This window comes from Leptinotarsa decemlineata, unplaced genomic scaffold, assembly GCF_025532065.1.
Source record: "Leptinotarsa decemlineata unplaced genomic scaffold, Ldec_3_MD MMD2_P_RNA_scaffold_2, whole genome shotgun sequence".
Taxonomy (NCBI): Eukaryota; Metazoa; Arthropoda; class Insecta; order Coleoptera; family Chrysomelidae; genus Leptinotarsa; species Leptinotarsa decemlineata.
In genome coordinates this window covers 14,377,616-14,390,552 of record NW_027412529.1, presented here as the reverse complement: position 1 = coordinate 14,390,552, position 12,937 = coordinate 14,377,616, and the positions used below count along the sequence as shown (strand labels likewise).

The 12,937-nt window shown below is 36.2% G+C and overlaps 1 protein-coding gene across 5 annotated transcripts in view; it reads left to right on the top strand.

Moving 5' to 3' along the window:
• The window catches only part of LOC111508803 (cytochrome b5 reductase 4), a 314,862-nt gene that overhangs the window by 181,421 nt on the left and 120,504 nt on the right, over positions 1-12,937 (top strand). Inside the window, exon 2 of one of the 5 annotated variants that reach the window (XM_074184003.1) lies at positions 12,010-12,058. The exons of the other annotated variants lie outside the window; for them this stretch is intronic. Within the exon in view, the coding sequence (XP_074040104.1) occupies positions 12,034-12,058 (25 nt within the window). The 5' untranslated portion in view covers positions 12,010-12,033. The remainder of the gene's footprint in view (positions 1-12,009; positions 12,059-12,937) is intronic. 5 annotated transcript variants of the gene reach the window in all.

Sequence of the window (12,937 nt, the reverse complement as noted above, 5' to 3'; positions counted from 1 at the left end):
CAGGAGTTACCGGTTTTAATGAAACAATTATTGTAAATTGTAAGGTTATACTGTTTAGAAATTTTGAAATGTGTTGATTCATCTGTTATTACTTTTGTAATGCATTAATTAGTAGAAAATTTTTTAGAAATTCTCTGATGTTAGCGACATTTTTTCATTTTTAATAACAATCGTATATTGACAAGTGGGGTTTTAATAAAACAATTATTGTAAATTGTACGGTTATATTCTTTAGAAGTTTTTAAATGTGTTGAATAATCTGTTATTACTTTTGTAATGCAATAATTAGTAAAACATTTTTTAGAAATTTTCTGATGTTAGCGACATTTTTTCATTTTTAATAACAAGCGTATATTGACAATTGCTAATTTAGCCTTCAATTCAATATTTTTAATTTTGATATCACTTTGCTACCGGACTGTTATCGTTTAATATAGAATATTATTTTATTTTTGATTTTTGAATGACAGCAAACAGTCGAAAATGAAAAAAAAAATAAATAAAAATTGGCCGATCGGTTTCAACTATTTTATTGCTCATCCTTCAGGGGTACTTGAGTATTTTTCTAATGAGCAACAAATCGAGAATACTTTGTATTCCAGAAAAAAACGGTTTCAAGATAGCAAGAACAGAGAGAATTTAAAAAAATATTAAAAATCGGCCGATCAAGACCAACTATTTTGTTGCTGGTTTTTGGAGTGTATTTGAGTACCCTCCTGATGAGCAATAAATTTAAAACACTTTTCATTCCAAGGAAAACCAGTTCCAAGATAACAAGAATGAGGAAAATGAAAAACAAAAATTAAAAATCGGCCGATCGCTTTCAACTATTTTGTTGCTGATACTCAAGTTGTATTTGAGTATACTTCTGGTGAACAACCAATTTGAAACACTTTTATGCCAAAAAGCAGTTTCAAGAACGTGGAAAATTAAAAAAAATTGAAATCGGCCGATCGGTTTCAACTATTTTGTTGCTGATACCCAAGGTGTATTTGAGTTTACTCTTGGTGAGCAACAAATTAGGAACATCTCTAATTTCAGGAAAAACCAATTTCAAGATAGCAAGATAAAAAAATAAAATATTTAAAAATTTTTCGCTATATCCAAGGTTTAGCAACTGAATAGTAACTAAATTTTCTGTAAATATCAAAGGAAAAGTATATGATATAACGATAGCATTATTTGCGTTTTCTAGGGATCTGCACGAGCAACAAAATCGTTGTTTTGGCAACTAATTAGCAACTATTTAGCTACAAATTGATGTTTTTTTTTTTGCAATTTTGCTGGATTCGCCAGCCAATAATGATAATGACAAGTGGAAAACCAAAAAGCGTATTTTCCAGAAAAACTACTATTTTCAAAAATAATCTTTCATCAATTGAAATCAAAGTTCTATGGCTGGTATCAATGTATAAATGTGTATGAATGTATATACGTACTGTCATTCGTAACAACAGCCAAATTGTCTCGTCCAATGACATGAAGTCGTGATATCATGAAAAAAATTAATGCTTCGTCTTGTAATGTTATCCTAAACAGTAGTGATGAAGAAAGAGAAGTGTTTTATTTCGAAACTTCGAAGTACACCATTGTAGATAATAGTTAAAAAAATATGTTGTTCCGTTAATCGGCTGTCGCACCCCTATGATCGACTACTCTCTAACGAGTTTTTACCTTTCAACGTGTGATTTCTAGCACGGGGTCTTGCGGTTCGAACCACCGGTTCACACAACGGTCGATTGTGTGAGTGGAGCAAACCACCCACGTCAACTCAACCGGCTACCGTCCTACCTAATGTTTCAAGTAAATAACATTTTATAGCAATACTTTTCCAAATATAATGTTCAGTTGTTTTGAAACGGTTTCTTCAGAAAGTTGATCTACATATGATCTTCAAACATGATCCACATATCTTTATGAATGGTAGGGATAGGGATTAAAAATTTCCGTAGGTGAACAATTCAGTTCAGCTCAGGGCTCTACAATACAATATATTTCATATACAGACAATATTCATTCCGACATTGCAATTTGATTTCATATTTTCCCATATCTATTAAAAACTGAAATTAAACTTACCAAACATTAGAATCAGAATCAAAACAATATCGTCTTCTCGAAATTTATACAAATATATATGTAAGTCAGAAATTAATGTCAATTAGACATGTTTCGAGTGAAGTGGGAGACACCCATCTTCAGTAAAACAAGAAACAGTTACAAAGAAAAAGGATATGAGACACACTTAGGTGATTACTAATTGCGATTAATTTCTGACCTACAAATATATATGTATAAATTTCGTGGAGACGACATTGTTTTGGATTAATTACCTTCACTTAAATATTACCAAATATTAGTTCATCTATGTCAACAAAAAAAAGATATATAACAGACAACATAGATGAGGAAACTCAAAATTTAGGCACTGACAATATGAAACTCATTAAAACACAGACACAGTAGTGAATATGAATATACTATCCAGAATAGACTACTGATCAGAATTTCATGTTTTTTCTATCATTTCTCATAACTGTAGACAATAGAAAGATATTAGAGTATAAATGGTGGTGGAAACTCTTTTGGAACAAAATGTTAAGAAACACGATTCAACAAATGGAAATATGCACTATTCAATTCTTTTATGTCTCTTCTGGTATTAACAGTTTCTTGTTGGAAATATTGTGGTTTGTGAAGTCAAAACGGTGGTTATTTTCTCTTATGTGTTCGACGACGGCTATTGTTTATCAGCTAATGTCCCGTTTGACTTACATAACGTTTCGAACAATCTTTTTTATTGGTTTTATAAGTGACATTTGATTGCATATTCATCAGGGTTTTGGTTTCTGTTATGAAAAAATGTAATCTACCTATCAATTTGGGAAATAACTATTATTTTGGACAAGTAGTCAAAATTCTAGGACGAGCCTTAGGCAAATCTGCGAGTCTAAAAAACTGTTTTCGGACGTGTTACGTACACATTTTTTTTGGCAACCGTGTAGAATAGCAAATCAATGAGACACATTTCTTTGTTATTTTAATTCTCAATTTTATTGAATACTAGTACTATGTTGCTGTATCGCTGCTGTTCCAATGTTTTGACAGAATCAGAATTAATGAACTTAGGCGTTCGTAGCGTTATAGAACAGTGCTTTCAAAACATTGTTCTACAGCGCCAGCTAGTGGCGAGTTACAGAAAAATTTATAGCCTAAAAACCTTCTCTATGAAAAATCACTTATACATGTCAAGTTCCATCACGATCGGTTGAGCGGTGTAGAAGTTCATCACTTACCAACCAACCAACAAACATCCATTTTTATATATTAGATTGAAATTCAAACTAACAGAAACATTCTTACTCTTATATAACTATGAAAATTCAAACAATTTCTAATATTGAAGGAATTCAACTTGTTGGAAATGTGTAGGAACTATATATAAAAACTAATTATATCCAACTTTTGTTCTTTTGATTTTTTTTCTTAAAGTCAATAATATTTGACTTATTTACGAGTGAGTGTCGATTTTTCAACCAATTGGTAAAACCTCCCTTTTCAGACATTTTTTCATAAATGACACAAAAAATAAATATTCCATGAACAAATCCTTCCTATTTAAGAGGTAGCTTGTGAGAAAACAGAAAGAATCGTGTGTTTCTAATGCTTCTGGACCCAATACAAACGAAGTGATAGCTTCTTGAAGGTCAAACTCCAAATCTGAAAAAATCATCGTTTAATAATCAAAAAACCGTGCATTTTTCTGGATAACGTCATAGAGCCTTGTTTGAAGTCAATCAAATCAAATTCAATCAAATTTATTCCATGTTAATATACAATTTGTTGTATGACATACATAATTAATAAATTTCAATTATCTTGAATGAGTAACTTTCACCTAGACATTGAAATGCCTGTATTGTGATCTGTTACTCACCAAGATAAGAGCTCAGTAAGTACATTTTATGAAATAATAAAAAAATATGATAATATTATAATAATTCATGGTAATACGATTAGTGAGAAAGAGAAAAAAAATAAAATAAACATTTTTTTTTTTCAAACTCTGAGGAAACAAAAACAAAAAAAAATACAATATACAAATACAATATACAACAATATACAAATGGTATAGGAGTTGCTATTCAATGTGTAAAATTCTTTTTTATTCCTTTTAGTATATGTCAAATTTTTGAGGGTTTTCGATTATGAATTGTTTGAGCTTTTGTTTGAATTTATTAATTCCTTTGATAATTTTCAATTCTACTGGGAGTATGTTGTATAATTTCGGACCATAATAAAACACGAATCTTTGTGTATGGCTTTTCTTGTATAGAGGTATTTTGATATTTAAATTCTCGATTGCTCTAGTTCTTACCGTTATACGTGTTGAGTAATTACTAAATTTCGGGAACATCCATATTAGACACAGGTAACTGTATAATGATCTTACGTTTAGTAATTTAGTCTCTTGATATAAATGATCCGTTGAAAATCGTCTATTTTTTTTCAAAATTATTTTCAAAATTGAGTTCTGTGTTATTTGTAAGCTGTTAATGTGGTTGTCGAAAGTACCCCCCCATGATGTCATGCAATATCTTATAATGGATTCTGCCAAAGACTGATATATTAATAATAAGTTTTTTTTAGATAGAATATCTCTGAGACTATAAAATTTACGCATGAGTAGCCTCATCCTTTGTATTACATATGAAATTTGTTTGTCCCATCTCATATGTTGATCAATAACAAGACCTAAATATTTAATGGATACAGTTTTTTCTATTATCGGGCATTTACAATTGTAATTTTTTGTGCAGGTCATTTTGTGTAATTTCAGTTCATTAATATGCGGCTGATCATCTGAATTTAGTGAAAAAGCCATAAATTTTGTTTTATTCACATTTAGACTCAATAGATTATTATTCAGCCAAAGAAGAATTTTTCTCACATTGATTTCAGCAGTTTCATAGACTGTATCCCAACTATCACCAGTAAAGATCAAGGCCGTATCATCAGCATAACACACTATATGACCGTGAAATTCATTAATTTGTGTAATTGCGTTTATATAAACAAGAAAAAGAATCGGGCCAAGTACTGTACCCTGGGGTATACCAACATTGATTTGTAATGTTGTACTGAGCTTGCTACCAATTTTAACAGTTTGAGTCCGTTCTTTTAAATAATTCTGCATTAGTTGCAGAGCATGACCTCTAATACCATAATTACACAATTTTTGGAGTAGGATTTCATGTGACACAGTATCGAACGCCTTTGCCAAGTCCATAAATACTGCAAGACATTTCGAAGACTTGTCCAAGGCCCCTACTGTTTGTTCTACGAAGTCGAGCACGGCATTTTCTGTATTCGATTTGTTTATGAACCCGAATTGTTGTTGTGTTATTACCTGATGTTTACTAAAGAAATCCATTATTCGATTTTTGACAGATTGCTCGAATAGTTTCGCAAAATTATTGATGAAATTGGTCGGTAATTGCATATTTCACTTTGACTTCCAGATTTAAAGACTGGAGTTATTCTACTAACTTTCCACTGAGACGGTACATTACCCTTTTTGTAACACAAGTTAATCAAATGAACTAGTGGTTTCAATAGGTATTGATGTATATGTTTTATCAGTTTGCTAGTTATTTCGTCAGGACCTGGTGCACTATAGTTTTTTAACTTAGAAATTAGACATATTATTTCATTTTCTGTCACTGGTTCGAAAAATAAGGAGGATGCTACCTTGGATAGTACTTGGATATTTTTTGAAGCTCAAATTTTTCAGAACTGGATACCTCCTACACATCATACTTCTAGAGCATATTGAATGAGGTGAATTGTAAAGAAGTAACGATTATTTTCAATTTTGGTGGTAATCAGGGGGTAATTTTCATACTTGTTGACGAAAGAAAGAATCTGTAAAAAAATTAAAAAGATTAGCTGAAAAAACAATTTTATTAAGCAAAAACTGAAATTACAATTAAATAACATACAAGCAACAACAAAAAAAAATTAACTATTAACACGAGCTGAAAAATTAAAAAAAGAATTATTAACAAAAAATGAAAATTGAAAATGTAATATTGAAAGAATCCATACCAAGTTACTTCACGACATTTCGATTGTTAGTATCCACAATTATCTTTGGGTGATAATTGGACTCATCCCTTCGAGATCTGACTATTCATAGGTCATTCGACTGCTTTCACCTATACCCTCTCTCCGCTTGGTCGTGTTCCGCTTGTTTAGAGGTTTCCATATGTTACATATCTCTACGCTAGCTTGACTTAATGCGTTGTTGGACAACATATAAGCGGCTTCTTTGAATTTTCTCCTAAACCAGTGTTCCTCTTTGTGGATGATTTCAGCCTGAGTCTACTTGATGTTATGTTGACGAGTCCAAACATGCTTTGATTCTTTGCTGGTTTTAGCCTCACTAAGAGGTCATTGAAAGTTCGCATTACCGAGCACAAGAAACACACACAGCGAGGAGAAACCAACAAATCCGGAATAGAATAGCAAGTTTGAACTCATCAACATAACATCAAGTGGGCTCAAGCTGCAATCATCCACAAGGAGGAACACTGGTTTAGAAGAAAAATCGCATATATGTTGTCCAACAACGCATTCAGCCAAGATATCGTAGAGATACGTAACATATGGAAACCTCTAATCAAACGGAACACGACCAACTCCCGCCAAACGGTCAGCTCTTGCTGACAACCAATGAAGCGGCAAGGGAAGAGGGGACAGGTGAAAGCAGTATGACCTATAAATAGTCGGATCTCGAAGGAATAAGTCCAGGAAGGGGGAGAAGTGGAAACAGACAAGCCAACAAAGCGAATCATAGACTGGACAAGATTCCAGCGAGCCATACTCGACGCGCTGGGTGAGATACCACGCATCGAGACAAAAACAGATCTGGAGAACGCCACTGACCAGCTTCAGCAGGCGATCATACAAACAACGGAAAGAAGCGCGAGGGAAGTCCCAGCCACGCGCTATAACTTCCAAGAGCGCCTTCCACCAGAAACGATGGAACTAATCAGAATAAGAAGACGCCTGAAAAGACAGTACCAAAGAACATCCGAGAAAGACAGTGGACCACCCGTCTGGAAGAACTGAGCACAGAAGATAGATCTGCGTGGCAAATGCAGAAAAAACTCAGAAACGGACCTCGACAAATCTGCCCACCAATACATGGCGAGCAAGGAATTGTCTACACTGACCATGAGAAGGCGGAAGCATTCGCGGACAACTTCGAAAGGCAGTGCAAAGAGAATGACGTCCCGTTCACAGACGAGGTAGAAGAAATAGAAAACCAGGTGGAAAGAACGGTACGGAGGCTCAACCGACGGACAGATAATGCGCAACCCCTGGCCCCGACATCGCCTGAGGAAGTGAAGGACATTCTGAGACGCCTTATTACCCGTAAAGCACCAGGCCCAGATAATATAACAAATCGAGCACTGAAAGTGCTGCCACGAAAGGGTATAGCAGCCATAACCAACATCATAAATGCTATACTCAGACTGCAACACTTCCCGTACCAGTTCAAAAAGGGAACGGTAATCCACCTACCAAAGCTCAAGAAGAACCACCTGTTTCCAGCGAACCACCGGCCAATAAGCTTACTGCCATCCGTAAGCAAAGTGGCGGAACGCGTCATCCTGAAGAGACTAGAAGAACAAACCAGAGAGTTAGGGATCCTCCCCGACGGACAATTCGGTTTTAGGTCAGAACACTCAACAGAGCTACAAGTCCTGAGGGTAGTGGACTTTGCGACAGAAGGCTTCAACCTTGGCAAAGGACACAACACCGGAGCTATCTTCTTAGACGTCTCCAAGGCGTTCGACAGAGTTTGGCACGACGGGCTACTAGCCAAGATGAGCGATTTTGGATACTCAAAACCAATGGTAAGATTAATTCAGTCTTTTCTAGCTGACAGGCGATGCCGCTGCAAAGTAGGAGACGAATTATCAACAGTTCGACTACTGGAGGCAGGAGTCCCGCAAGGTGCAGTCCTTTCACCACACCTCTACTCCGTATACACGGCAGACGTGCCCAAGCCAGAGAACAACTTTAACGAGATACCTACAACAGCAGGCAGACAGATTAGAGGAGTGGGCTAACCTGTGGAAGATCAGTATCAACCCTGACAAGAGTCAGGCGATACTGTTCACCCGCAGGTTCGTACAACCGGAAGGCAACGTCATCTTCAACGGACAAGAGATTCCGTGGACAAACAAAGCGACATATCTCGGGGTCATCCTAGACAAGAAACTAACATTCCAGGACCACGTACAGCAGGGAATAGGAATGGCCAAACAGGCCAGAAGACGCCTGGCGCCGATCATAGGAAGAAGTAGCAACATGGCACTGAAAGTCAAACTACTAATGATCAGAACGATTCTAATGTCAATAATACTGTATGCATGCACTGCCTGGGGCCAGTGTGCGCAGACATACAGAAAGAAGATCCAAGCATTTATGAATACGAGCGTAAGGGCCGCCGTAAATGCACCTTACTATATACCAAACAGATTCATATACAGAGATCTAGACCTGGACATGCAATATGTGGACGTGTATATGAGAGAACATGCAGAAAGCACATTCGATAGAATCAGATCGCACTCAAATCCAGCGTTTCGCGATCTACACGATGCGTTGAACATGGATGACCCCAGGTTCCGAGAAAGGGACAAACATCCAAGGCCGACGAAACAAAACCAGAGACCGCCCCCACGAGTCGCCGTCAGGCGGCTCCGGCAAGTATAATATTCTAGAGTGTACTAACCATATATTCTCTTTCAGCAAAACCGCGATTTCACTTTCCAAATCACATTCTCTCAGCTTCACTGAGAAACGCCCGTCTACCATAATTCTGGCCGCCGTTAGTTTTGGGGGCCCCCATGCAAAAATTCAGTTAGGAATACCGCGACAAACAAGAGCCAAATAATAATTAAAACGCGAAGTTAGATAGGGAAATAAAAGCACCTAAAGGCTGGTTTCCAACCCAAAAGAGGTTAGATTTCAATCTTGCTGAAGTGCCTAGCAGCTGGATTGAGGACCGTTTCCTTAAGAAACGGGGGTGGAAGGAAAGGGTCGCCAGGTCCAAACCTGCGGAAATGATTCCGTAAGGAGGGAGCTTGCGACCTGGGCACACTACCCGGGAGGGGGCATGGGGGGTAATAAGTCCAGTTATCACTCGAAGACGATTGTGGATACTAACAATCGAAACGTCGTGAAGTAACTTGGATTGGAATTTTATATTTTTAATTTTCATTTCTTGTTAATAATTTTTTCAGCTCGTGTTAAGAGTTCAATTTTTTTTTGTTTTTTTGGTTGTTATTTTTATGTTATTTCATTGTAATTTCAGTTTTTTGCATAATAAAATTGTTTTTTTGCTAATCTTTTCAATTTTTTAACAGATTCTTTCAGGGATTTCTAATCAATTTATATCATATTAGACTATGGAAGTCCGATCTGATGAAATGCATTACTTGTCTTATTTTGCAATCAAGGACTTTGTAAACGAATTCTATCAGTTCCTTTCGAGAGTTGCTTTACTTAGTTCACTTTGATAGTTTTAATGATGAATAAGAACCAACCGACAACAGGCTGATACATCGTTTGTAATGAGGATACAAATTCCATAAATTTCTATTTTTTGTTTTAACATAAGATTCATTCGTGAAAAACTATCCTAAAACGTGGGCCAGGTGGTTGAAAAATTGAAAATTTCACTCGCGAATGAGTCGAATAGTAATGACTTTCAGAAAAAAACTTTCTTGCTAAAAATCAGTCAATTTTTTGACTTATTTACAACCCATACAAAATTCAAGAGCGTAATGCTTCCCGAAAAAGTCACTGTTTGGGATGGGTTTTGGCTGGCGGCGTCATTGGTTCATATTTTTTTGAGAACGACGTTAGCCAGACCATCACTGTCAACGGCGAGCACTATAGGTCGATAACTACCAACTTCTTTTGGCCTGAATTAGATGATCTGGATACCAACGGCGCTAGGTGCCACATAGCTCATGCCACATTGGATATTTTCCACGAGGACATGGTCATTTCACGTGGAGATGATGTGAACTGACCACCGAAATCGTGCGATTTGAGTCTTTCATGTGAGGTTTTCTCAAGTCCCAGGTGTATGCGAATAAGCCACAAACCATAGCGGTCCTCAAAGCCAATATAACCCATGTCATCGATCAAATTCAGCCTGATTTATGCGCCAGGGTCATGGAGAATTGGACGTTTCCGAGAAGCCATGGCCGACATTTGAACGGCGTTATATTCCTCACACAAAGCCATCAACAGGTTTTTCAAACAAATGAAAAATTTCGATTATATCTCACAAACACTTAAAGTCTATCCATATTCAAGATAGAGTGAAACAAAACAAAACCAAAGCGTGTTGTTCACGTGATCGCCCAGTGTCAGATGGAAATAGCAGCGTTCATTGGTGAATGCGCCTTCTTGGTACGAGTTCGGTACCAGCACAGAGTTGTAATCAGTCGTTTGCGTGGCGTGCGTTATAGAATATTGTTCAAAATTGTATTCCATGATGTCCATCACTGCTGATGACACTGTGAGCTATCCTCTGAGTCCAGCCAGGAAACGATCCAATAAAAGACATTTGAGTGTTGAGATGAAAGAAGTGATTTCAAATGTGTTCAAGAAAGAGATGGAAGAAATTGAGACATCGACTGTCGACGAAGTCGTATCGAAAGTTTCCGATAAAATTGAAGTGTGTTGCGCTTCGATTCCCAAGTTTTACGGGAATATAAACAAAATCATACATTTTCCAAACCGAATACAAATCAGAATCGTCAAACCATTATAAAATCAATTGATGATGCTGATAAACATACAATCAGGAGGAAAGTGCATGAGTACTTTTTCAGAAATGAAGTACCCACGATAGACAAAGTACTCACAGAAATAAATGAAGATGTTTTATTGCCAAGTTTTAAGCGGTCAACATTCCATAAAGTATTGAAACATTTGAATTTTGTATGGAAAAAACGAGAGTGCAATAGTTCCTTATTGGATAGAGAGGAAATTGTGTTATGGAGGAGAAAGTATTTGACCAAAATTAAATATTGTAGGGAACAACAGAGAACAATTTATTATATGGATGAAACCTGGGTTAATGCTGGTCATACTGCCCCTAAGGTATGGGTCGATGAAACTGTGACCTCATCTAGGAGGGCCATTCTAAATGGACTTTCCACCGGATTAACAAATCCATCAGTCTCGGTAGTTTCTTGTTTCGTCAATTCGTGTTTCGTCACCTAGAGAAATTTTACCTGTTATGACCCATTTTATTCTTGTTTCGTTAACTGCAAAATATACCTGCTTAAGGTGTTCTTGTTTCGTCACCTCATCTTTGCACCTGCGCTAGTGATTATGCATTTTTTATTTTTATTTTAAAAAATATTTAAATACGGTTTAAACAATTTGATTCCAAATGAAGTCTAGGAATTGGGAAAGTTTGCCTTCTTCAAACAAAAAATCAAATCTTTCCTCTTCATAATATTATTTATATTATTATTGATTAATATAATATTATTGTAAATAAGCATTGAAAAGAATTTAGGTTTACGGACTTTTATGGTCCTAGCAGTCCCAGTTGACGAATGCGGAATAAATTATTACCTGCGAAAAGGTACAGGTGACGAAACAAGAAATTATGGGGCAGGTGACGATTCACGAATTGACGAAACAAGAACAAATCAATCTTGCGACTAACTACCCTTGTACCTGGATTTGCCTGAGTTGTGACCGTCCGTTTTCCCAGAATTAACGTTACTTAAGGATTTAGTGGCACTTTTGCCAAGAGCAATTCAATGCATTTAAGTAAACTGAGAAATGGACATTAATTAAAAATAAAGAAAACGCTATCCTACACCGATTGTTATTCATCGGACATACTGTTGTTTAATTCTCCAAACTAGGCTTCATAAATAATTATATTTTTTGTTGCAGGTGAGTGAAGCACCCATTCTCATCATGGCAGAAAGTATAACCACTTCAGGTATCGTATCATATGGAGATTTTTTCTACTTGGCAATGTCGAATTTTGTTCTTTCACGGTTACTCGCGAAATCAACTAGGTATATCAGGTTCGAATGAATCATATCTTGAATTGAAAGGAAGAATTTAGCTTTCTGTTTCCCCATCTTTATACAAAAAATGTGGGAATCTTTCAAATAAAGGAAAAAAGCAATTAATTTTTAAATAAACTCTTCACAAACATGTGTAGGTCATGCAAAGAAGTAACTTTCAGACGAAAACTGGAAGAAAGACCCCTCTTTCGAAACAGCTACTTTTAAATGAACACCCAATTATAAAAAAAAATTCTCTGCAGTTTGTATTCCAAACATTCGTTATAAAAGATTCTCACATTTTTTGTATGATAATTGTATTGAAAACACTTTTCCTACACCAGAACAAAAACACCGCCTCCCGACGCGCGTTTCGTGAATCAAGTTAGCATTATCAGGAGATGACTAGTCATCTCAATTAATATTTAAAATGAAATCGTATTTTCTTCTCACTCCAGGGATCCTTTTATTTGACAATCATTAGATATTGAAATTATACGTGTCTATATGGTGGATATCTATGTATTTTCGAAACTGACTGAGATGCGTTGATTAAATGAGGTTTGAATTGCATGGATTCTTCAATCAAACTCACGAAAATTTTCGACAGTACTGTAATGAATCTGGAGCCGGCCCTGACCGATATTTCAGTCAGCAAACGCATGACTCTTCGCGAAACATCGCGAAAGGTGTAGATGAGTCCTGAAATCCCTAGCGAGATCCGGAGCGATCATTGCCGATATAAAAAGGCGCCACTTCTAGTCGGCCAGACAGTCTGTACTTAGGAAGTGAATCGTGCGTTTGAAGAA